The sequence below is a fragment of the Galeopterus variegatus genome, unplaced genomic scaffold (assembly GCF_000696425.1).
Source record: "Galeopterus variegatus unplaced genomic scaffold, G_variegatus-3.0.2 Scaffold469, whole genome shotgun sequence".
NCBI classification, from domain to species: Eukaryota; Metazoa; Chordata; class Mammalia; order Dermoptera; family Cynocephalidae; genus Galeopterus; species Galeopterus variegatus.
Window position 1 is genome coordinate 539,524 of NW_007726580.1, and position 24,878 is coordinate 564,401.

The 24,878-nt window shown below is 45.0% G+C and overlaps 1 protein-coding gene across 1 annotated transcript in view; it reads left to right on the forward strand.

The window, feature by feature from the left end:
• Positions 1–24,878, forward strand: part of MAML3 (mastermind-like 3 (Drosophila)) — a 451,859-nt gene that overhangs the window by 419,563 nt on the left and 7,418 nt on the right. Inside the window, exons 5-6 of the mRNA XM_008569153.1 lie at positions 19,100–19,351; positions 23,687–23,771. Coding sequence (XP_008567375.1) covers positions 19,100–19,351; positions 23,687–23,771 — 337 coding nt within the window. The remainder of the gene's footprint in view (positions 1–19,099; positions 19,352–23,686; positions 23,772–24,878) is intronic.

The following is a 24,878-nucleotide window of genomic DNA, read 5'->3' on the forward strand; positions in this document are numbered from 1 at the left end:
CCACCCCCACCCGCCACCACCACCACCCTGCATTTAAAACTCATCCTTTGCCTACCCCGCGTGCCAGATCCACAGTTAGAGCCTGAAGACTGAGGCCTGATTTTCAGGTCTCAAGGTCTCTAACTTGGGCAGAAGACTGAATTACAGAAGATGACTTGCCAGCTGTTCCAAATGGGAGTAGACATCTACACTCCTACTACCCATAAAAGAATGCTCATTTTCAACTGAGGCCAAAATCAGAAATGTAAAAGCAAGATAAAAACCTTTCTTGTGAAACCTCCTCCCACCCCTACTAAAAAGGGAGGAGGGGTGGGTCTTAGTGAGGAGACCTGAGAGTGGGAAATGCTAGAATGAAAATGTATCATTAACTTCTGAAATTCAAAATATACAGTGGTCTTCGGGAGACCATTTTTAGGTAAAATATACAAAGAAGTTAATTGAGCCTAAAGAGGTCCTAATACCTCTTGAAATCTATTTCTTATCAGCTGCACGGGGTAGACTTCTGCATTGGGCTCAGACAGAGTGAACAGGGGAGGAGTGAATTCCAGAATGTTGGGTTTCATCACACAGCACGATGTGGTTTAGGTACAGCTCAATCGGTAACTTTCAGATTCAAAGTGGATTTAAGGCCAAGGAACAAAGAAGAGAAAGCTCAAAACTACACCAAAGGCCATTTCTAGAGTCCACCTGGTTTGCATTTTGTGCAGAGGTTGCAAATACCAGACCGTCTTCAGATAGAGGACCAGCAACCCACCGCCTAGAAGGCCTCTCCTTCCTTCCCATCAATTGGTTTTATTGAAACTGGAGAGTGACCCACAGGGGATACCCAGGTTAAGTTTCTAAAGCTTCTAATGCCACCTAGGAAGGAGCTGGGGAATTGTCACTCTCTCTTTCCCCTCATGTATAGCTATGGGAGGCACTCAGGGGATGTTAACCCTCCCTTCCCCTTCACTTGGCCTTGAAATATCATGCAGGCAATGAACTACCTTATCTTAGGGGACTGGAATTCTTGCAGACAAATTCCAAAGCTTTCTGCCATTCAGAGTTTCTCTGTTTTTCACGGCTGTGTTTGGCATCCTATTGGCACTTCAGGGTACAAATTCACTGTCACTCTAGTGACATGAATAATCCATCCATATTAATGAAATGATAGCTGTTCCTTGCCATCTCTTTTTTTATTTTTAAGCTGATTTCAGAAAACATGAATTCCACTTTTGGGGGGTGGGGTGGGGGTGGATTTTCTTATTCAACTCCACTATGGGGAGGTGGGGACAAAGCGATAATGGAATGGTGGTGACACAGAATAACTGTAAGATAATTACTGTGTTGCTCAAAACTCTGTGTTATTCATCCATGTAGTGAGAGCTCCTGTTTGGTACCACACTTGAGTGGCAACTTCACCAATTAGCACTGCCACTGTGGGTCTGTGAATTGCATGTGAAAATAGAATTTGTCCAGAAGTGTTCATGCAAATTGTGCAACACGAATGTGGCCTCCATGTCAAGTCCTTTCACTTGTTCTGACAGACTCATGTCTTTCCAGATTTCTCTGATCAGTGCCCCCCACCCCCTTGACAGTTACCAGAGCTCATAAGCCAAAGGAAATAGTTCCTGTTGCCATGAGTACTGTGTCTGTGGTAAGGTTTATGAGCTGTTACTAGGGCTGGGTTTTTGCCTCAGAAAACAATCAGATTTTCACCCGGATCTGTGAGAAAACAGATTAGAAAAGGAATATATGCAAATATGTATGTTAATGCCACCAAACCTGTAACTCAGCTCCATGGTGCTTTGAGGAGTGGTTTCTCTTAGCGAAAACTCTTTAGCATTTTAGCATTAATGTATGTTTCATGTTTTTAAAATCTGTATTAATGCAAAGAAACATGAAAAGCAAAAGCATTTGGTCAAATATGAACTTTGCCATAATTCTATATAATCAGGGTATATAACATCTTCCTGAATATAGAAACTATACATTTATAAACCATTCTTTTGTTTTTCCCCAATTTGAAGAAATTCTTAGTGTTTCCTGAAGAAGAAAATATTTGTTTCATTTGAGCTCTGTTTAGAACTCTTTGTTGTTTTGTTGGCAGTTTGGGGGGCTCAGTTGCAGGGAGGAGGTGCCCTCTGGAACTTCAAGGGCTCAAGCAGCCACAAGTCATATGCACACTGTTTGCCAAAGCCCCAGGACCAATGGCACCACACGAGAGGCCCCTGAGAGAGGTCTCTTCTGGGGCCAGCAAACAACCAGGTTGAAAATGACTGCTGGCAAAATACCTGTTCAGTTTGAGCCCCCTACTTCATTTTTCCCTGCCTTTCCATCATCCACAACCTCAGGAGCAGTTAAATGAAATTGTTCCACTTTCCAAAGCTAGTTGCATTCAGATTGGAAGGAAAATAAAGAAATTTCACCCCAATAGAGCCTTTGTTCCTTACGCCAGAAATGTAGAGACAAAACACAGCTTTGGGTGAAAATGTCTGCAGCCAGACCTTATCCTGAGTATGGGGACTGAGATGGATGTGTCCTGCCAGCCGGCTCTGTTCTCAGCCTGATGCTTCTCCAGCAGCATCCGCTCCCTCAGTTTCAATCATTTCCTTACGCATTTTGTCTCTTCTCCCCTGGCCCCTCTGCTGTCTGTTTTTGATGTTCAGTACCAGATATCCTTTCTCCAGTTGGCTCTTGACCTAAGCTCCATTCCTCTCAGCTTCTATCCCCTCCTCGTGGTCCTGTCAAGTCCTTAGAGCCTCTATTTTGAGGTGTGAGCCTGTTTCTCTGGAGCCTCTGAAAGGAGAGTGACAGGCATCGAGACTTATGGTGACCAGCCCTGGAAACCCCAATCCAGGAAGAGTCTTCTCTTACGGCCCAAGTGCCCTAAATCTCAGTTCCCATGTACTGTCTTCTCGATTAACCCCTGGACAATTTAAAAAGATGGAAACACTCTTGTAGAGAGCCTATGAGTAGATGGAAGCTTCGTGGACCACAGGTAGTGTTCCTGTGAGTTTCTTTTTCCATGCTGTCTTCAAAGGCCCACCACCTCCATTCAAGGGTACTTCAAAAAGTTCACAGAAAAATAAAATTAAAAGATAGTATGAATCTTTCCATGAAGTTTTTGAAGTATACTCATATGTGCATTCCTGTTGCTCTATGAGTAATAAAATCATGCATGCAAGGAATAAATATACATGATTTTTTAAGTTCTTCCCCTCAAAATTTATTCTCTAAGTAAAGGGATGCAGATGCTTGAAAGAAAAGTTCCTGTCTTTAAGGGGGAAAACGTTGCCCTGTGCTCTGTGCCCTTTCCCTACCTCCCTCCCACCCCCAAAACTCCCAAGTCACATTTCCTTTCTCAGTGGTGCAGATAGAAAAACAAATGGATTGTTTTTCCACCTACTAACTTCCTTCAGATTGGAATCTTGAAAAGTAGTCCATTCTGCCGAAATGATAAATATTTAAGTATTGATTTCCTTGCACCTTTTGAGGGTAGGGTCTCTCTATTCTCACCGCCCACCCCCCAACCCCCAACACTGGCTGCAGCCACTAATGGCTGCACAGACTCAGTTGGCTGAGGATACAGAAACAGTGAGAAGCTACTGTGGTGGCCTTTGGCTGCTAGGTAAAGTCAGGACCAAGTAGCCCAGAATTTCTTCAGATGAACCGCCCACAAGAGCTGGCCTAGCGCAGGACAGCAGACGCCAGCAATCCCCTCCCACCCCTCCTTTCCCTGGGATTTTTATTACCTTTACTTGATCAAAGGAAGGAGAGCAATTGGTCTCTCTCCTACTTGTTTAATAAAAGAAAACATAATCATAGTTTGACACATTACTTTTGGTGGATGCACAGAAAGAATATCCTATATTGGAAAGGGAGAAAGGAGGGGAAGGGGGGAGGGGAAAAGAAAACAAATTGGCTGCCTGTGGAGGTCCAGTGTCAAACGTCCGAGGAATCTTGTTCCTTTAGACACTGTGGGAAAGACCATGGCAACGAGGGGCCCGCAGAGCGAGAGAGACAGATGGGGAGCTTTGCAGCCCCGCCCTTAGATTAGCAGATAGAGCAAGCAGATGAAGCAATCCATTTACCAGAGGCCAGTGGTGATTTCAGAGCATGTGGACCAGCGTATCTGCTTCTCTTCCACATTGTCTCAATAAGGGGTAGGAAAATTTTCGGAGATTTTTTATTTGTTCAGAGAAGACACTCAGTCTCCAAGCTGATGATATAAAACATGTTTTTACCTGAAACCACTAATATATTCTTAACTTCAATCATGAATTTTCAATGACCTGACTGGTTTTGTACTGACTATTTTGTCAGAAATTATTTTTACTACCATCTCTAGATTTACAGGATTGTTGGAATAAATGCAACATTAACCATCATATAAAAATATAACACACCATTTCTGTTGCAAGCAAGATTTAACAATGAGACCAAGAATGACTTTCTGACTTTTCAAAAAATGCATTTGAGAGCTGAAGCCTAGGAAATATCTAGTTATCATACTTGTTATGAAATCTACTTGTCATTAAAACCTTTTAATTGGGCCACCATATAATTTTCATTACTCCTTGTCAGGCCTTCTTGAAAAAAGCTAAGTAAAACATTTAGCAGGAGGAGAAAGTTGGAGAAACAAGAAAGCACAAAAACTAAAAAGTTTCTTCTTCTCCATGTAGTTTTGGACGTGTTTCCTGTTACTGTTTGGGAGCTTCCCTTCATCCCCAGGATATATTGTTAGGGTTTTGAAAATATTCAAGATATGTACCTACTGTCCTACTCCCTAATAAAAAAACCAGGTGGTATGTTTAAAATACTGGATACTAAATTCACATTTAAGTAAATTCCATTTTTTTTAAAGTAAGAAGGACAAGTAAAACTGGATTTGCACCTGATTTTTAAGCAGGGATTACCATCCCTGCCAAATTTCTGGTAGCCACATGGGCTGGGCAGAGAGAGAATAACAGACTAGAAACAAGGAGGCAGTGGCCCAGGGAGTGACCCAGACTTTTGCATATGGCAAAGAGGGCAAGAATTCATGTCTTTGGTGGAATCTACCTTGCCAGTAGCTTGGACTTTTGACTCTTGAGTTCCCGCAGTCAGTCACCAGCCTGGGCCAGCTTCCCCTCCCCTCCTGGCTGGATTACCCCGGGGCTGTCTCCCAATCCTTCCTGCCCACTTTTCTCCTCCTGATCCAGCCCCATTCTAATCTCTGCTTTACCTGACACCAGCTTAATCTTCTTAGAGTAATGCATTTATCGTTTTATTCCCTTTAAGAGCCTGCTCTGGCTCCCTGCTGTCTGTTGGTTAAGTCAGACGTCTCTGCCTCATTCAGACCCGTCTGTGGTCAGGCCCGCCCCACCGAGCTTTTCTTCCACACACCCCAGCTAACGCCTCAACTTCGGGTGGCCGACTCCTCCCTGCAGGGGACAGCTCCTTCCTTCCTTCTCCTTCTCTTCCCACTCAAATCCAAATCTACACTTCCGTCAAGGCTTCCTGTCAAGACCCCCTTTATCCATGAAGCTTTTCCCAAGCGGAAGCAGAGAATTTTAGGGCTGCTAAGAGCCTTAGAGATCACCTGGGCTGGCTTCCTCATTTTATAGTAGCTCAGAAACCTTCAGTGACTTTCCCCAAGTCAAACAATGCCTAGAACCCACGCGTCCTGTATCCCACCCCCGTCCGGGCCCCTTTCTGCTGTGCTTTGCCACCACTCTGACATCCCAGGTCTGCCAGGCTGGCTTTGTGGAAATCTAATGGAACCAGAGCACATGCTACACAGTTCCACCACTGCTATTATCCTCGAAGTTTTCATGGAAGACAAACCTCATCTCTCTACTTTGGTTTAGGATCCCCACAGGACAGGGGCCAGGGCCGTGCTTCTCTTAAGAGTCCCACAACACCTGCCATTGTGCTGGGAATGCTTGAGGCCCTTGCAAACTCTTTGAGCAATAAAAGCTTTTTAAGAAGTGGGATGCCTATCCAAATTGAAAGAAAAATTTAATGGAAAATTATACATTCCACACATAATGTTCTAGTGCTCAGATTTCAGGTGGAGGTTTTGTGGTGCCTTCTTGTTTTCTGAGTGATAAATGCATCTTGGCCGAGAAGTGACAGTCCCTTAACTCCACATAAAATCCAAAGTGAAGCTGTAAACACAATTCATACCCATGGGGTTTTGTATCATATTAAGTTGGTTGTTTGCTTATTTGTTTTGTTTGTGTGTTTGTTTTAAGCTGTGAGTATTCTCTAAGAAAAATCAACTCAAAGATCTGGAACTGAAAATGAAGACGGCAGTAAGGGTTGTGCAATACTGTGTGGCTTCAAGGGAAAGGCAAAAGGCTCCATGTTCTCTGACCAGATCCCTGAACTTGTATTACATTAGCAGCCTTGGCAATATAGTTTACTAACCTAGTCACCCTTCCTTATCTGAGTACCTTGGCAGAAAGTGAATCAGAGTATCCCAAACCTCTCTAGGTTCCTACCTAGGGTGTGTGTACATCTGACTGCAGGATATATTTGGGTTGTCCCCAGGAAAACTTTGGGAGTTACTGAGAGTGGCTAGGACCTTGCTATAGCCAAAGATATTTCCACAGAAATGGTCTCTCTACATTGTAAGACAGTTCTCAGCACCCTGTGCATGGATGGTCACTCCCTGGAGGCTCACTTTTACTTACTAATGGAGACCCAGTGACCCCTTCTTTCCTTGGAAATTCTCTATGGCTACATCAAAAAGGTATCAAAGATTGGCCATGTCAGCGTTTTTTACATGCTTCTAAATATGAATTAAGAGGGAGTGTTCACTAGACCTTCTATATTTTCTTCTTGTATTTTTTTTATATATGCAAAGTGATCTTCAGTAAAAATTAATCCTTGATAACCTAAGGGAAATAAAGAAGGGAGTCTCACTTTCACTGGCTTTTCCTGCTTGTTGCACTATAGGAATCTGAGACAGATTTAAAGTTCAGTTTAGAGGTTTGTCATCCGCCACTATAACCCGCCTCCCCCAAAACTCCTCAACAAATTTCTAGCCATTGATATTTAACCTCAGCTTCCAGAAAAGGTTTTGGTTGAATTGCCGATTGAGAAATTATCTATTCTTAAGATGGGGGGCGGGGAATAAAAGGGAAAAAAAACACAAGGGAGGAAGTAAAGTGATTAGCAGGACCAAGGTCAAAGAAACTAAGTGTTTCTATTAAAGAAACAGTCCGAAAGGGAAGACTAGAAACATGATCCTTAGTGCTGGGGAAGCTTCCTCAGGTTGATAAATACCCTGGAACAGCAGGTTAGATCTCCCTGAACTACTCCAGCATTAATCAGCCTGCCTCTGCAGTTCTGATTTTAACCTCCTTCCAGCAGTCACTTTGAGAGAAGGGATAGTGGTTGTGGAAGCTCTCTAAGGAGGCATGTGGTTTTAGATGGAGAAGTGTGTATGTGCATCACATGTGTGCTGTAAAGGAGCCTGCCTGGATCTGGGAAGCAGAGCAGAAGCACGTTATTAAGGCAGCTAGCTAGAGAAAGAATTAGCTCAAGAAACTTTGGGGGAGGTATGGGATAGTGGGCATTTGAGGCGATATCATGGTAAGGAGATCAGACTTGGCTTCAGCTTCTGGTAGAAAGGAACAGGAAACTGGTGATACATCCCAGGTGCTTAAGCAAAAATATTTATGCTTTTAGGGGGGATAAATGACATGACACATAACCCCCAACTTAGAAGGCCTGTATTTTTTTTTTTTTTCCTTTTTGTCTTTTTTCGTGTCCGGCAACGGATCGCAACCCTCAGTGTCACGCCCGTACCGGGCCGGACCGGCAACGGGATCGCAACCCTCGGTATTGCGCCCGCACCTCGCTCAGCCAGTGAGCGGGAACTGGTCTGCATGTGGGATCCGAACCCTCGGTGGGAGTGCCACCACACTCCCAAGTGGCGCACTGTAGCAGTGCGCCACCGGGCCGGCCCAGGAGGCCTGTATTGCTGTTGTCGACAAGAGTGGATTTATTCTTCACTCAAATGAAAGTTTCACATAAATTTCACCTTCATTCTAGGGTCTAGTTTCATATTTAGCTACTAACATAATTTTTATCTTAAGTAAAAGGTGGTCATTAGTGAACAGGGATATTTTCCTTCATAAGACTGAGGAACTAATCTGACCATTATGAAAGAACAGAATATGAGCTGAAAATATAAGCCCGACCTAAAGTTTCTCATTTCTTCATTATCATTAATAGTGCTAATGACGGGAGCTAACGTTGGTGAGCCCTGCTATATGCCAAGCACTATGGAACCATGCTCCCTGAGAGCAGTGCTGATAAAAATAAAGGAGAAGTTAAAGGTCTGTAGAGAGGGTGATTTCTAATTGTTTCCAGATTCTTCTATCCAGGTCATTGTGTGTATGGTGTGGAGTCAAGAGCTGTGTTTATTGCTACAGAAGTGGAATTGAGAAAACTCTCTTTGGGGTCTATATTTCTTCTAAGACTATTCTATCCTTATTTGTCCCCATATTTTCTCAAGGTTAAGAAAAGACCTGTGCCACTTTTATTTGGGGGAGTCCCCAGGTATATTTACAAAATGAAGAAATACTATTAGGGTTAAAAAACAAGCAAACAAAAAATATCTTTATTTTTTAAAAATACAGTACAGTGTAATGATACCGTTCACAAGATAAACACGGGACATTTAAAGAATATTAATTGCTAATGGACTGAGAGCAGTCTGAGCCAGTAACCGCACAATTTAAAGCTGTAAAACAGATGCTGTCTTTCAATCCTATCAGGGTTTCTCAGTGACTGTGTGGAAAACCCCGTTTGAAGAATTTATCTGCAAATCTAAACTCAAGGATCTTTGTGGATGTAAGGCCCAGGGTCAGTTGGTCTTATGCCCTGACCCCATCCTCACCCGCCCTAGGCCCTCCTGACCATGCATGAGCCTTCTCCTAGACTTGCTTCCTCTGAGAAGCTGGTTCTCAGCCAAAATATCTAAATATGTAAAATACCAATCCCAGATTTCTCAGTGTTGCTGCTTTTTTTCCCTGCTGTCTTGTGACCTCCTCAAACCCCACCACTACTGCCGGGCAGGCTTCTGCTCTTAGAGATGTGGCAGGGCAGCCCTCCTCTCAGAGCCTCAGCCTCACATGATCAAATGTGGTTTGCCTGTAGACAGGTTCAGCAGGCAGAAAACCAGAAGAGCAGGCTGACATAGCACCTCCCTCCAGCAGCATCAGAGGGAAGGAAGAGCACGGGGACACAGAGCGGGCAGCTTTGGAGAAGTGGCTCTTCTCAGGTAGTCTGAACTGGTCTCCCTTGGCCACCATCCCAAGGCTACAGAGGGTCTGGAAATGATAGTGGAAGTGCCTGTACCTTTCCTGCACAGCGTGCCCTGAGCTCCCAGCTTTCCTTCCCTTCTTCCGGTCTTAGTGGTTGCAGCAGAGAGCTCCATTTGGCAGCATGGTAGTGCTCTTGTCTATTAATGGAAACATTGGCCTGTCTCCCAGTATAACACAGATAGGCCCGTGCATAAGTTATGCAATCTTTGCTTTGACAACTTCATCGGAAAGGGTGGGGGCAATAAGAGAGAAAGGTTCAGGTTGGGGGAAACAGTAAGCTCAGGAAAGAAAAATCTTCCTAGCAGCTGAAGACAGCTGCACCCACTCCCTATGTTTAAATCAAGAAAGAAAGGTAGCAAACATATGGGTGAAAAACCTAAAGGAGCAGCCGACAAACCACTTACAGTCCATGTGTCCTGATAGCAGCCACTTGGATGTCAGCAGAGGCACGCTCGCCTCTGTGAGGCAGGTTTCACAGCTGCCGTGGTTTGGGTTTTCTTACAGTCCCATGGAGGAGACATCCTGTGGAGGCAAGTGGCAGTTTTCAGCCATCTCTTGAGTTCTTAAACTCCAGAGGTCGGCTGATTCTGGCCATGCTCTGTGGTTTCAAGCCTTAAATGGAGAAAAACCACAGAGAGCAGGGTGGTGCCACAAAGGGCAAGCTTGTCCAGGTGGATCCAAGAATTGTTGGAAGATGGTCAGCGCCCTTCAGAGCCATCTCTGGGACTTGGGAGCTCTTTGTTGTAGCAATGAAAAGCCAGCCTCATTGCTGAACCTTTAGCCAAACCCAGTTGTTCATGCCACGTCCAGGTCTCAAAAGGGGAACTGCCACATAGGCGTGTCTCTACTGCACGCTGCAGAGCATGAGGCGGGCTCAGGTAGAAATCGTCCAGGTCCCAGACATAACCTGGGCCCCTCCTGAACTCACTGCATCCTGTTCCGTGTCAGTTTAGGCTTATTTTTAATGTTTTTAAAAATAATATTTATTAAAAGTAATAGATGTTCATAATAGAAAAATTGAAAAAGTACAAAAATAAAAATCGCTTATAATCCTTGTCTAACAAGATTATTCAGTGGCTAGTATCTTAAAAACTGTTTTTTTCCCCTCTCTCTCTTAACTATATATTGTTAAGCTTCTTTCTGTGTGATTAGTCAGTCTGAGAAGCCATGATTTTTATTGGCCGCCTAGTATTCATGGTATGGATGTACCATAATTTATTTAATCAAGCTCCTATTGTTGCACACTAATGAACTTTTAACCAATTTAGAGTTGCTTTGGTGGTGGAATTAATCACAACAAAGGGATCAAAAGGCCTCTATAATTTACATCAAAGGCAGAGGAAAAGCATAACTCTCGAAGTTGTGTTTCTACTACAGGGACCTGTGGTAACTATGTTCAAAGAACTGATAAGGACAAATGGTATTTTTGTTGTTTTTACCCCTAAGAATGTCCTTGAAAGCCTGACCTTCCTGTGACTGGTGGCATTCTCACATTTTGCACTGGACTGCCAACTTTAACCCTTTAACACTCAGTGAAGGATCTGATCAGTAGCTCAGAGAAGCAGTCCATTATAGGGCCGTCTTTTTTCCACCTCTCCAGTCATACCTGATACTGCTTTACACTAGAATTCATCACAGCCAGTTAGTCAGCTGAGGTCAGCAAATATTTATTTTATCGCAACTGTGGACCTAGCTCTGTGCTGGATGTGAGGCAGACTCATAGTCCCGATCCCCAAGGAACTAAAGACCTTGCCAGGAATGATGCCATAAGGATATCATCCTGCCAGAAAATTATAATTTGCTGTAAGCATTTGGAAGATTCGGACTTTCTACCTCTCCTATGTTACTTACTAAGAATCAATAGGGTGTATAATTATGGACATGCCATGTCATGAGCATGGAAAACACGTTATTGCATATGGCAGGGGAAAGTGGGAGGAAATATAAGAACACATCAAAATATGAACCATGGTTGCCTTTGAGTATTAAAAATGAGTATTGCCTTTTTTTTTCTTTATACTTTTCTGCATTGTTTTTCATTTCTTCCCTGTGATGTGGGGTCAGGGAGAGGAATCAGCAAAACATGTAGTATATAGTTGCTTTATCAAATGTCTAGGTAGAGACTCCATTTTGCTCATTGAAAACCTAGAAAGAAAGTCAAGTTTCAGTCTTAGTTCCCATTATCTTAGGAGCTAAGCTAGAGCCAGAAACACAGCTCTTCCCTCACCCTGGCAGATGAGCTGCATGACCAAGAGGCTATGGCAATAACAAAATAATATAAAGGGGCCGGCCCAGTGGCGCACTGGAGAGTGTGCCGCTTGGGAGCGCAGCGGCACTCCCGCTGAGGGTTCGGATCCCATGTGGAGACTGGTTCCCGCTCACTGGCTGAGCGCGGTGCGGGCGCAACACCGAGGGTTGCGATCCCGTTACCAGTCAGTAAAAAAGACAAAAAAATAATAATAATATAAAGTCCAACAAAGAATTTTGCTGAACCTGTTCAGCAGCCTTAGCATTGGGCCCCAATTTACTGTTTCAGTGATACGCTTCCTAAATTGATAAACTCGGCCTCAAAATCCAGTCATCTTGGGGACACAGCACCACACATCACAAAACAAACCTTTTAATCCAACCTTCTTCAATAATCTGCTGAGACAAAGGGGTTTAGATGGGGTGGACCCTGTTGGGGCTCTGCTGTGAACTTATTGTAAGCAACTCTCCAAACCCACAGTAAAAAATCATTCTGGAAAAAAAGCCTGTGAAAGAAGCTACCATGCTGAAACCAAATTTCTGCCCTGACACTTGATCAACTTCAAAGGGAATTCTAAGGTTTTGTTTTATTTTGTTTCTTCCTTCCACTTATGGTTGAATGGTCTAATCTTATGCCCTTTCTTTAAATGTCGAAGTTGATACCACAGAGGCATCCCAATTTGGGGTATCAAAATAATGTATATTTTTGTGCTATTTCAGTTTTATCCTTTGATCCCAAGAGTTTCTACCTTTTTTTTTTTTTTCTTGTGACTGGTAAGGGGATCGCAACCCTTGGTGTGGTGTCGCCCGCACCGCGCCCAGCCAGTGAGCACACCGGGAGCGCCGCTGTGCTCCCAAGCGCCACACTCTTCCAAGTGCGCCACGGGGCCGGCCCGAGTTTCTACCTTTTTATTCCATGTCCATTCTTCCCTCTGCCCCTTCCTATTTCTTTTTACTGCAGAGTCCTCCTGGGTGATCTGCTCAATTTAGACCAGACGTATGTTATGGTCTGTGCAAAAATCAGAGTCCCCAAAACACCACCACCAGCAGTGGGACATCAGACAAGTTACTTAACCTCTCAGAGATTGTTTTTTTTAAATCAACAAAATGAGTTTATTTACACTGGTGAAAGCACCTAACAGAGTGCTTTGCATATATCAGGTGCCCCATAAGTGTTAGTTGACTTCTTCCATTGTTGCTATCTGGTTGTCTCCATATTTGAAGAATCCTTTCCAACTAGGGGGCACTTTCCTCAAATCATAACTTTCCATAGCTCTATCTTAATATCACACCAGGATAAGTCTACTTGATATTTGATACTTCCTTAGCAAGGGAGTTTACACAGGATTCACCCCTTCCACAGTCTTGGTTGCTCCTCAGCCTCCACAGCAGAGCTGGAACCAGAGGACTGTCCTTCCTGGAAGAATGGTGGCCATGGGCTCCTTTCAGAATTCTTGGGTTTACATTGCAAACTAACCTGAGCAGCCTTCTTAAATATTTGAGCATTTGAGGGTGTTCCAAATGCAGAAGAATTTGCAACAGAAACCTAAGTAAATCAGCATTCCTGACTTGCTTTTGAAAGTGCAGATTTGCAATCTAATCAGACACAGGTTACCCTCAGTGTCTATAAACCAGGATTATTTGCCCCAGTGATTCTCAAACTATGAGTCATCCTAATCACCTTCTTAAAAACACCCCCAGAGGTTCTGATTCAGTAGGCCTGGAGTGGAGCCTGGTAATTTGCATTTCTAACAAGCTTCAAGGTGATGCTAATGATTCCAGAACCACACTTTGAGAACCCCTGATTTATCCCATTATTGTTCCCAAATTGCCCACACTGGAAGTGGGAGAGGTTTTAGAGTTTCCTTAGCCACCTTTTTGTAGAGCTATGTCATCTTTGTTTAGCTATATCATCTCCAAAGTTTTCATTGCCAAGGACTATTATGAATACATACAACTTTCACTTCAGGGGATGGGGACTGGTGAGGTCAGGTGGCTTGCTTGAGTCCCTGGGAGTCACAGCAGGTGCGGCCGTCCAGCCTCCACCGTGGGTGTTGGATTGGTCCTGTGCTACCCACTGACGCGAAACTGCGGACTCTTGCCCAGCAACTGTGATGTTAGCTTTGACCTTTGATAAACTCCTGCCTTCTGAAACTTAAAACTTGGATAGTACCTTGGCAGGAGAAAGCCTCTGGATATGGATGAGAGGTTGGACGTAGAAGTCTCTTGATACACAGAATTTAGTCGAAATTCCGCTTGGGCTAAAGATTGATTTTTTTTTTTTTAAATTATATGACCCAGTTCAGTGTGTGTGTGGAAAACACGGATTTGTTTTCTGGAACATCCTTTTTGTTTATGTATTATTTTTACTCTTTCCTGCCACGAACAGTCCTGGTCTCTGTCCCCCGTCCTTCCTGGCCACGGGCACACACGTCGGCTTCTTTGTTAGGCCGCCTGCGCCCAGAGGCTTCCCGGGCTGCCGGGAGCGCGCGGGGCCCACTCCCGACTCCTTAGCCGGAGGCCCCTAAGGACCTGTAAGCACAGAGGCTGGAGTCGAGAGGCTAAATTACGCCCCGGGGGACTTTTTAAGTAAAATCCTAAATTTCCCGTAGGCGTCCGTGGCCACGCGATCGCTGAGATTCTGAGCCGAGGGTCCTTGCCGGGGCCCCCTCCCGCGCCGGCTTGGTGCAGCCCGGGCTACGGGGACCCCTGTCCCTCCCGGACCGCCCGCCCCCGGACCTGGTTTACGCCACCGTCCCCACCACGTCCTCCGCTCCCGGCCCTTCCGTTTCCTTCCACGTCCTCTTCCCGCGCCCTCCCCCACCTGACAGCTCCCTCCCCTCGGGCTGGAGGAAAAGTCGGTCATAAGAAACCAGTCCGGTGTCAGTCGGAGAGAGGGGGCGATCACCCCAGAGATGCACGGCGATGGAGAGGGAGCTCATTCTGCGTAAAGAGGGCCTCGGGCCACCAGGGAATTCCTGGATTGTCTCAGGCTGTCGTGTGTGATGTCCATCACGCCGTGCGAACACCATCTGCTCGGTATTATGCTCTCCGTTGCCAGGCTACCTGCTGTACGCAGGAACACTTGACTGCCTGGCTCCACGTTCGCAGCCCCGGCCCAGACGCGCGGGGCGGGCGGCGGAGGGGGAGGGACAGCGTCCTGATTAAGCCATCTGCACGGGGCGGGGGCGCGGTCCGGCGGGCGGGCTGGCGCCGGAGGACCGGGCTGACACCACCATCTGCTGGGCCACCGAGAGAACAGCAGCTGCGCCTTGATCCCCGACGACGACCGCCTGAGAAGGGCTGAAGCCCTGGGCACCCGCAAGTCCCCGTCACCCAGTGTCATCGCCGCCGGCAGGACAGCTTTTGTGGTCCTCCTTCCAGGGAGCCCGCAGTCTTTGGCTCGCCGCCAGCAACGCCGGCCCCTCTCGCCCAAACACGATGCATGTTCGTGAAAACACTTCAGAGAAATAAAGCTTCCCCACGCACAGATTTATAAATAAACAGCTGGCTGTCTTGGGAGATTATTTTTACCACAGCTGTGTTTTGAAGTGGAAAACTGCCTCTTTGGGGGAGGTAAGGGTGTTTTTTACACCTTCCACCGCACTCTGTCCTTTAGAAAATTGCCAAAGATCTTTTCCCTGGAGGGGGAAGATATGTAAAATAGGTTCATTGGTTTTGATTTATTTTATCCCCTTATTTTACTAAAGAGTGAGAGGGTTTGGAGAGTAATGAAGATCTGTGTAGCCGATTGGATTTCTGAGGGGAAGAGACTGTATTAAGATTCTTGGTGGAAAGCAAGGGAGGTCTTTGGGCAGGGACAGTGAAGTGGAGAACAAGCCACTAATTAAAACTAAAAATACTGCATCGTTTGGCTTCCAGGCATTACATTTCGCATGACGAAAGGATTAAAACTAAAAATACTGCATCGTTTGGCTTCCAGGCATTACATTTCGCATGACGAAAGGACAACACAGTGTGTGTCCTCCTTAGAAACAAGAGTGGTGGCTTAAAATCCTGAAATTTGACAGACTATTTCTCATTAAGCCCTCTTAGACTGGAGGTTAACAGAAGCCATGTAATACGGAACAGTTAGTGGCCACAGCCAGCTTCATTTGTAAGGTCACTCGGTGCATCGTCACACTTTGGAGTACACGCTTGAGGCTGGGGCGAAAACACTTCAGAGAAATAAAGCTTCCCCACGCACAGATTTATAAATAAACAGCTGGCTGTTCTTGGGAGATTATTTTTACCACAGCTGTATTTTGAAGTGGAAAACTGCCTCTTTGGGTGAGGTAAGGGTGTTTTTTACACCTTCCACCTCACTCTGTCCTTTAGAAAATTGCCAAAGATCTTTTCCCTGGAGGGGGAAGATATGTAAAATAGGTTCATTGGTTTTGATTTATTTTATCCCCTTATTTTACTAAAGAGTGAGAGGGTTTGGAGAGTAATGAAGATCTGTGTAGCCGATTGGATTTCTGAGGGGAAGAGACTGTATTAAGATTCTTGGTGGAAAGCAAGGGAGGTCTTTGGGCAGGGACAGTGGAGTGGAGAACAAGCCACTAATTAAAACTAAAAATACTGCATCGTTTGGCTTCCAGGCATTACATTTCGCATGACGAAAGCTCATCCCGGGTTTTCTCTAATTGCACAACACAGTGTGTGTCCTCCTTAGAAACAAGAGTGGTGGCTTAAAATCCTGAAATTTGACAGACTATTTCTCATTAAGCCCTCTTAGACTGGAGGTTAACAGAAGCCATGTAATACGGAACAGTTAGTGGCCACAGCCAGCTTCATTTGTAAGGTCAGTCACTTGGTGCATCGTCACACTTTGGAGTACACGCCTGAGGCTGGGGCTGTTGGTGTTTCTCACCCACTGTTGAATGCAGCAGAGCTGGTTGGGAAAGCCCTAAAGATGTTTCATAAGGAAGGCAACCCTCCAAGAATGCTCATAGCCCCTCCTGCCTGTAGGTCTTCAGGTCTTCAGTGAGAAACCTGAAGGCAAAACCTTTGGGAGAGCATCATTTGGGGAAATATATAATCCTGAGAAGTAATAACCTGACTATCCCTCTGGGAAGGTTTTTTCCACACTGTGCTTTTGAAATATTTCTTTTTGCCCTAGGAAGATGGGCAAAAACTGGTTCGATGTATCAACATCATCATCCCATTTGCCTCTCCCTTTCTTTCCCCGGTAGAGAAAAGGCTGGGAAAGCAACACTTCTCCGGTATTTACCATTTCTGGGCGCACTCCCTAACTGCACAGGGCTGGTCACAGGGGACAAGAATATCTCAAAGTGCACAAAGATAGCAGGGCCAGCCCAGACCAGCCCTCTCAAAAAATCAAGCTGAAGAAAACTTTATTTTCCCGTGAGTCTCATTTTCTTTCCAACTCTCTCCTCATCAAAACTGGAAAGTATCAAATATACTGAAATACACAGGGAAAAAAAAAACATATATCTGTATTTTTGCTGATTGGCTAACTATTTATACTTCAGTGTAAACTTGTTACAGTGTTACGTCAATCAGCCATTTGTCTCAAAAGGTGGCAAGAAACAGCTTTATCTCATTGGAAGGAAGGGCTTAGAAAACACGTAGCAAGTATTTGAGAGGGAAAGGAAGAGCCTGAAACATCTAGACTTCTGCAGGCTCAGTCGTAAAGTAAACTTTGGAGAGCATAAAGGTTCTTGGTGTTTTTTAGTATGAGAGCCTCCTATCAACATCAAAAACATTTCATAACCCTCTACATAATAATTGTCTATTTACAGAGAAAATACACAAAGACAAAAACTTTTATGAACTTCAGCAACAGCACTTACAGATGAAATATAAAACCCAGTACATTTATGAGAGACACACTCTTTAGTCTGAGGGTGATTCTTAGGTGCACACTTGGCACCATGGACCCCATTATCTGGGAAAGGCCTGAGCTAGTGGAAGGAACACTGAATTGAGAATCAAAATCAGCATTCCAGTTCTGCTAGTTCAGGGTCTTCCATTTACTAGCCGTATGACCCAGGCTACTGCTCTAACTAACCAGAACCTCTTGAGCTATTGTTTCTGGGGTGAGAAGGGTTGGAGGTTTTTTGGTTTTGTTTTTTGTTTATTTTGCTTATTTCGTTTTGTTTGGGTGGATGGAGGGAGAGAAGGAGAGCAACTGAGGATGCAGTTTAGGTAGCTCACAGGTTGAAAGAAAAGCACAAATGGCTCAACACCAGACAGTAGGGGGAAGTGAGCACACAAGCCCAGGCTGTGGGGAGTCGGGTCCAGGACTGTCTCTCTAGGACAGACAGAGATAAACTCAGCCATGTGTTTTGAGAGGAAACAGCCCAGCATGATTGATGATATCTATATTGAAAAGGTAACAAAGCAAAAAGAAGTATTAAAATCCAATTTGGATTAAAGTTTTTAAAAATGTAGAGTTTTTCACATTCATTTCTTATTATTTAGGTCTCATAGTGCCTCACAATATCACTGTGTATGTCCCTATCTGTGTGACCACTTCATTTCTGTCAGCTCCTCTATGTTCAGATTAATTTCTTGAAACTTAACAAATTAGACGGAATATTTCTGTGGAATGCTCACATAATACTTGTCATTGCCAGGTGTGCTTGGTAAAAAGAACAGGAAAGAAAGTGTCTTGAAATGTAGTCTTGTGGCCGCATGTCTCCTCTCCATCAGCTATTTTTCCTTAATAGTCAACAGTATCCAGCTCAGCACAGGCTTCTCTTCTAAGCACATTCTCCAAGTAGTCACTTGGCCTGTGTGGAATTAGTTTTTTACTACTTTACTTCCTATTCTCTAAGAACCAGAACTTAAAAGTTGCCATAATTTGACTGGCAAATAATTATAGAATCAAGGGACCCAATCTGCCCCCCACGACCCCATACACATTTGAATTATCCCAGATATATGAGACTCAATTCTATTTTTAAAGATGTTAGGAAATGACATAGCTTTGGTTGGTGTAAAACATTCCCAGTTCTCACCATCAATAACTCTGACCAGCAGGATTCTTTTTTAACATATATCAAAGCTCTCAAATATTGAAATCAATTAGAATTCCATCAAATATCAGACCTGTTGATTAATTCATTCCAGCAATCTTCTGTAAATGTGTCTCCCGCTTGATAAGATGATGTTTATTTTGGCCAAGTAGACAGTAAAGAGTCAGGGTTAACAGGGAAGTTCAGGACATTCCAGACTTAAGGTGAGCCCTGCCTAAGGGCTTATTCCCTTTCCTTGAAGGAACACAGGACATTGGTCGAAAACCCATTCCACATCCGTTAGTCAGTCCCATCAAGAAGCCTGGACTTGGTCTCAGATTTCCCAGAGCCATGCTCTACTATCCCCTCGTAGCCTCTCCAGTTCCACTGAGGTAAAAAGCCAGGTTTGAGGTTGTTTTTATGCAAATATCATGTGTACCACTCAGACACCCTCAGGTCGACAAGCCTGGACCTCTGCCCCATTCCCTTTTCCCAGGGGTTTCCCTCTAAATGGCGATGAGTCTCTAGGTGAAATTACTGCATCTCTCTCTTTTCTTGTCCTCCCAGGAACAGCACCCGGTTGGGCTTCCCCGCACCACAGGCCCCATGCAGTCCTCCGTGCCCCCAGGCTCAGGCAGCATGGTCTCTGGAGCCAGTCCTGCAGGTCCTGGCTTCCTGGGCAGCCAGCCCCAGGCAGCCATCATGAAGCAAATGCTCATAGATCAGCGGGCCCAGCTGATGGAACAGCAGAAGCAGCAGTTCCTGCGGGAGCAGAGGCAGCAGCAGCAGCAGCAGCAGCAGCAGATCCTGGCCGAGCAGGTAACATGCCCCGTGCCATTCATTCATTGTCTGTGAGGGAGTGGCAGTTCATGTCCTCTGTCAAGTTGCTCACAGTCTACCATTTCCCAGGATTACAGAAGAACCTGACGAATTTAGTACTTTCAACTAGTTAGGCTTTTTCCTATAAGGAATTAGTTTGTTCTTAAATGACAGGCTTCAGCCATCGGTTTGAAGGCCCATTTGCCAGAGACATTTCTTCGATTCAAGCGTGACTCCTTTTCTTCTGACTTCTGGTGCAGGAGTCTATATAATCAGTTCACAGAAGGAGATGGCTCACATTCTTCATAAGCCCTAATATTTCTAGCATGAACAAAAAAATAAAATAACAATTCAGAGAACTTTGTTTCTTAGAGGAAAGCGGCAGGAGGAGGGACTGAGTAGAATTCTGTAGAATTGGTCATGAACAATGGACCAGGAACAATAGCAGAACAATAAGGCCCACAGAACTACCTGGAAACCTGAACTTGGGGTTACGGACAAGGGGCAAACTTAAGAAAATTCCTGGCAGCTTTTAAAACAGCTCAGGAACTCTGTGAGTTAAAAGAAGGCCTAACTCAAATACAGCTGTACCTTAGGCAGCTTTGTCCACTCTTGCCATATAATTCCTCAGCTTTCAAAGAAAGCCTTCCCAGCAGACTGCTCCTGTAGGTTTCAATTTGTTTTGTTTTTAGAGAAGCCCAGGCCTGATTTAGTGTTATCCCAGGGAAAGGCCTGAGGCTGTCCACAGAGATCCCTACGTGGCTCCCACGAGGGCCTGCACAAGGCATCCGCACAGCAGCCTCTTTATTATATAGGAGCTGCGAGGTTGTCATATAAGGCTCAGGACCCAATATAGCTCTGTCTCGTAGTGATCCTTCTAGAATGTTCCTAATAGGATCAGAATTTTGGAAATTGACCAAGCATCCACCACTGCATATGTATGAGATATGATACAGTGTAGGACACAGGGACGTAGAGGTCCCTACTAACCAAGAACAGCAGTTCCAAGTAACACCAGTCACCCCCGAAGAGAAAAATTATACCATTGCGCACAGTTCACTTATGTTCCCTTTTTTTGCTTTTGTTCCTGAACAGCTGTGTAATTATCTCCCTTTTTACCAAGGTCAGTCAGCCGCCTGGCAGCTATTGTACAAACAAACCTCTCTCCTTCTCACCCTGCATAAGGTGTCTGACAAGGAACCATGCTAATATCTCTCAGGCAGTGATAAATGGAACTGCTAACAGAAGCTGGGCTTTGTAAATCCTCTCCTCAGCCAATCCCAGGAAATTCCAGGTGTGCCTGATATTTTGAGGGATGGCTTTTTTTTTTTTTTTTTTTTTGTCTGTGTCCGGCAACGGACCGCAACCCTCAGTGTTGCGCCTGCACCGGACCGGGACAGGCAACGGGATCACAACCCTCGGCGCTGCGCCCGCCCCTCGCTCAGCCAGTGAGCGGGAACCGGTCTGCATGTGGGATCCGAACCCTCGGCGGGAGCGCCGCCACGCTCCCAAGCGGCGCACTGCAGCAGTGCACCACCGGGCCGGCCCATGAGGGATGGCTTTTGATATGTGTGCTATGACCAAGGCACAAAGAGGGGGCAGGGACTCACAGACACAGAACTCAGCTGGGTCAGCCCAGGGGTGTTCCCACACCACATGGCAAGGTCGGCGAGGTCCTGGGGAACAAGTAGGGAGATGGACAAGTGTGAGAAGAGGTGCGTCAAAGTGATGCCCACAGACGAGGAGGTGGGAGAACGGGGGAGACCACGCAGAATCCAGGACACAGAGAGAGGCTCCTTGGAAAAGATGGGGGAATGGGACACTGCATCCTGAGCATAATTTCTTAGAAACTGTGTACTGGAAGATGCTGAGAGACCAAGGAAAGATCGCTTTACTCAGCATCAGAATTTGCCCGTTCTTTTGCTTGTGATGTGATCTTGCAAAAACCACTTAACCTCTCTCTTCATCTGCCAGGTTAGGTTTTAATAACTGCCCAGCCTTCCTCCTGTAGATGTTTTAAGATCATATGAGATAATGTGTGTAAAATTCTTTGGAAGCTGTATACTCTGCACAAATGCATGTGGGAACCTGTCAAGTGACCCAGTTGTCGGGGAGTGTCATATAAGAGCTGCAGCCACAGGTGCCAGCCAAGTCAATGTAGCACCTGACCTGCACCTGGAGACAGTGCTTATCAATGCAGGCTGCCCTAGAGGCCCACAAGTGGTAAGCTCTCAACTCTTTGTTTTGAGAGTGGATATTGCCATATCAACACCAAGCTCATGTTCTTGGTGTCTACAACATTAAAAGTTTGAAAACAGCATTGAAAGTAACATTTTTAATTTTGGAAATAGCATATTGGAAACGCTTGGGTTCCCTGAAAGGACATTTGAGGGAAATCAGAAGGATTTGGTATCCTGCATATTTTGGGAAGTTTAAAATGATTCTCCGTGGAGTTGGAGATCAGAGCAGAGCAGGTTGAAAGGAGGTGTGGATAAACATTTAACAGGCATTTATTCTCAGAGAGCACAGAGCATGTCACCTCTCATCCATTTACGAAGGTTTGACAGAACTTACAATTTTAGATCTGAAAGAAACATTTGAGATCATGGAGTCCCATCATTTTACAAATCAGGAAACTGAGGCCAGGGAGCGTATGTGATTTATGAGAGACCAAAGGGCTAAAGAAAGGCAGAGCTAAGGTGGAACTGGGGACTGCCCACAGCAGGCCACACCCCTAAGCCACCACAGGCTTTCCAGGGACTTATTCCTCCTGGTAAGTGGGGCAGTTAAATTCTTATACAGTATGGGAAGTTTGGCTGAGGAGAAGCTTTTCAATGCTCAGCTTACTCTCAATAATGCCCTTATATTGCTGCCTAAAAGATTCGCATGGTGTCTTTTCTACACAATCGATTTCAACGGTCTTCTGCAGAGCGCTATGGTAGGCACCACAGGGTGGGGTCAACAGCGTAGAGGCTGTTTTTTCTTTGGTTGCCAGAATGCTGGCTGGCCTTGTAGAGAAAAAGAAAAGAAAAAGAAAATTATAGAGTTGCAGGAACAAACACAAGAAAAAAATAGAAATAAACACATGTGTTAAGAAGTGGTCAATGTGTGTTATTTTTATAATGAACACTCTAAAGAGCAGGGACCTTGTTGTATGTTCTTTATAGCCTTGCAGATGAAAGGTGCTCAATGAATATTCAGCTGCTGTAGGAAGGCGGTTAAACGACATCCCGAAGGTCACGCAGCTACTTGACAACAGAGCTAGAACTAAAACCTCTCTCTCTGCTCTTCCCACCTCACTCTTATTTTCTTTCCCTTTGCAAATACAGCATGATAATGATCATAATAGCCTTTGCCGTGTATTGGTAACTGCGCTAGCAGCGCAGAATCCCCATGAGTGGAAGAAAGACTAAATCGCAGGCCTCTTGGCTCCTGCTATATGTGGAATCCCACGTGGTTTCCTTAAAGCTGTAAATGCTGAATATTTTACGTGTAGAGACGTGTTTTACAGGCAGTATGGCTTCATGGGAATAAGATTAGCCTTTTCTTATAGCCCCTGAGAATCCCATCTTCCTATGCCCAAAGCACATATTTAGGTCATTAAAAAGTAGTCGCTTGTCCCTTGGAGCCGGGTCCCCACAGTGCTAAGGAAAGCATACAGGCTGATGTTGGGAAGTCCAAGTCAAAACTGCCTCCCTCACTACGCATTCTCTTGAGCCAGAAAGTCCACACATCAGAAGCACATGCAGATGTTCACCAAAAGGCATGCAGATGGATGTTCATCGCAGTGGTATGTGTAACAGCCCCAAACTGGAAACACCCTACATGACCATCACTTGTAGAATGGGTAGATAAATTGTAGTATATTTATACGATGGAGTACTATTCAACAGGGAGAAAGAACAAGCTACAAGTGTACACATGTATATGGATGGATCTCACAAACATAGTGGTGAATGCAAGATGCCAGATATAGAAGCATTGTATGAATCCTTTTCTATAAAATACAAGAACAGACATGACTAATCTATGTTGTTAAAGGCTGGGATAGTAGTGCCCTGGGCCAAGGGAGGGTGGTGTCTGGAAAGGTACCAGGGGCTCCTGGCAATGTTCTGTTTCTTGATCTGGGCGCTGGTTACCAGAGTGTGTTCCTTTTGTGAAAAGCCACCCAACTGTACACTTATATTCAGTGCTCCTGCCTGTATGAGTGTTATTCTTCAACACAAAGTTTCCTTTTTGGTAAAAACCCTGCCTTCATCGGAACTGCCAAGATATTTAATTGCATGTTCTCTCCCCATCTCACCTCTCCGCCCCTCTTGTCCTCTGTTATTCTAGCAGTTGCAGCAGTCACATTTACCCCGGCAGCACCTCCAGCAACAGCGGAATCCATACCCAGTGCAGCAGGTCAATCAGTTTCAAGGTGAGGCCAGTGCACATGTCTTCCGTTTTGTGCCTTACTGTTGTGAAGTGTAAGTGAACATATAGCCAATGGCATTGCCCCACCTGCTGTATTTGTGTCCAGGTAATATTCAAAATATTTAACACCTGGTAGCATAAGACTACCAACAAATCAGAATGGATTCCTGGAGTCCCCCTGTTGTGCCAAGTATTAAACCTTCTGGTCACTGGGTCACAGAGAGGTCCTGGGGGTCCAGGGAGGAGCCGGGGTACCCCTTGTAGGATGTGGGACTGGGGCAGCTGTTCTTGACCAAAGGTACAGAGTATTTCAATAGTTTAATAATCAGTAAGGAAACACAGGTGCCTGTTGGTCCGATATCAACCTTGTTTGTTTCTAGATCATCATTTTAGTGACCACAGGGGCAAAAGTCCTGTGCCACTTCTTTCTTGCTAAACCCGGCAGGTCAGCTGACCAAAGCCCTCACTTCCAACAACCAAAGTGGAAGAATCTGGCTTACAACAACTACTAGTCTATATAGAAGACAAATACGGCCTTGAGGATGTTTGTCGGGATCTGCCACAATGTGTGGAAATCCCGAATCATGACCCCAGTAGCAGTGGGTGTACTATATGTGAGCACTGCCACTCCTAGATGTGGAAGACCCACTTAAATATCAAATTCTTCTATCTCCAACAGAGAGAGCTCTTGAGGGTCTTGTATCAGGTGGAGGAAGGGCCTAGGACCCTTCCCAATCTTATCCACAATAGTTTTCAGGGAACTTACAGGGGTCACCTAGCAGCAGAAATCCTAAATACCGTCCTCTGCCTGTTTTGTGGGATCAAGATCGATATGTCCTACCTTGTCAAGTGTTAACCTGTCCCTTTTTGCCAATCTGCTAGAAGCTATGAAGCCCCATGCACAGAAATATACATACATGTAAATATATACAAACTTTTATGTCATTTCATAAGTGTTACCCTCCTGAACTTTATCAATAGGCTGGGTGAAAAATTCCTGATCTAAGGTAGCATTTTTCAGGCTGGGTGATTAGCTCAGTTGGTTACAGGGCAGTGTTAAACACCAATGTTAGGGTTCAGCTTCCCTTAACAGCCAGCTGCCAAAAAAAAA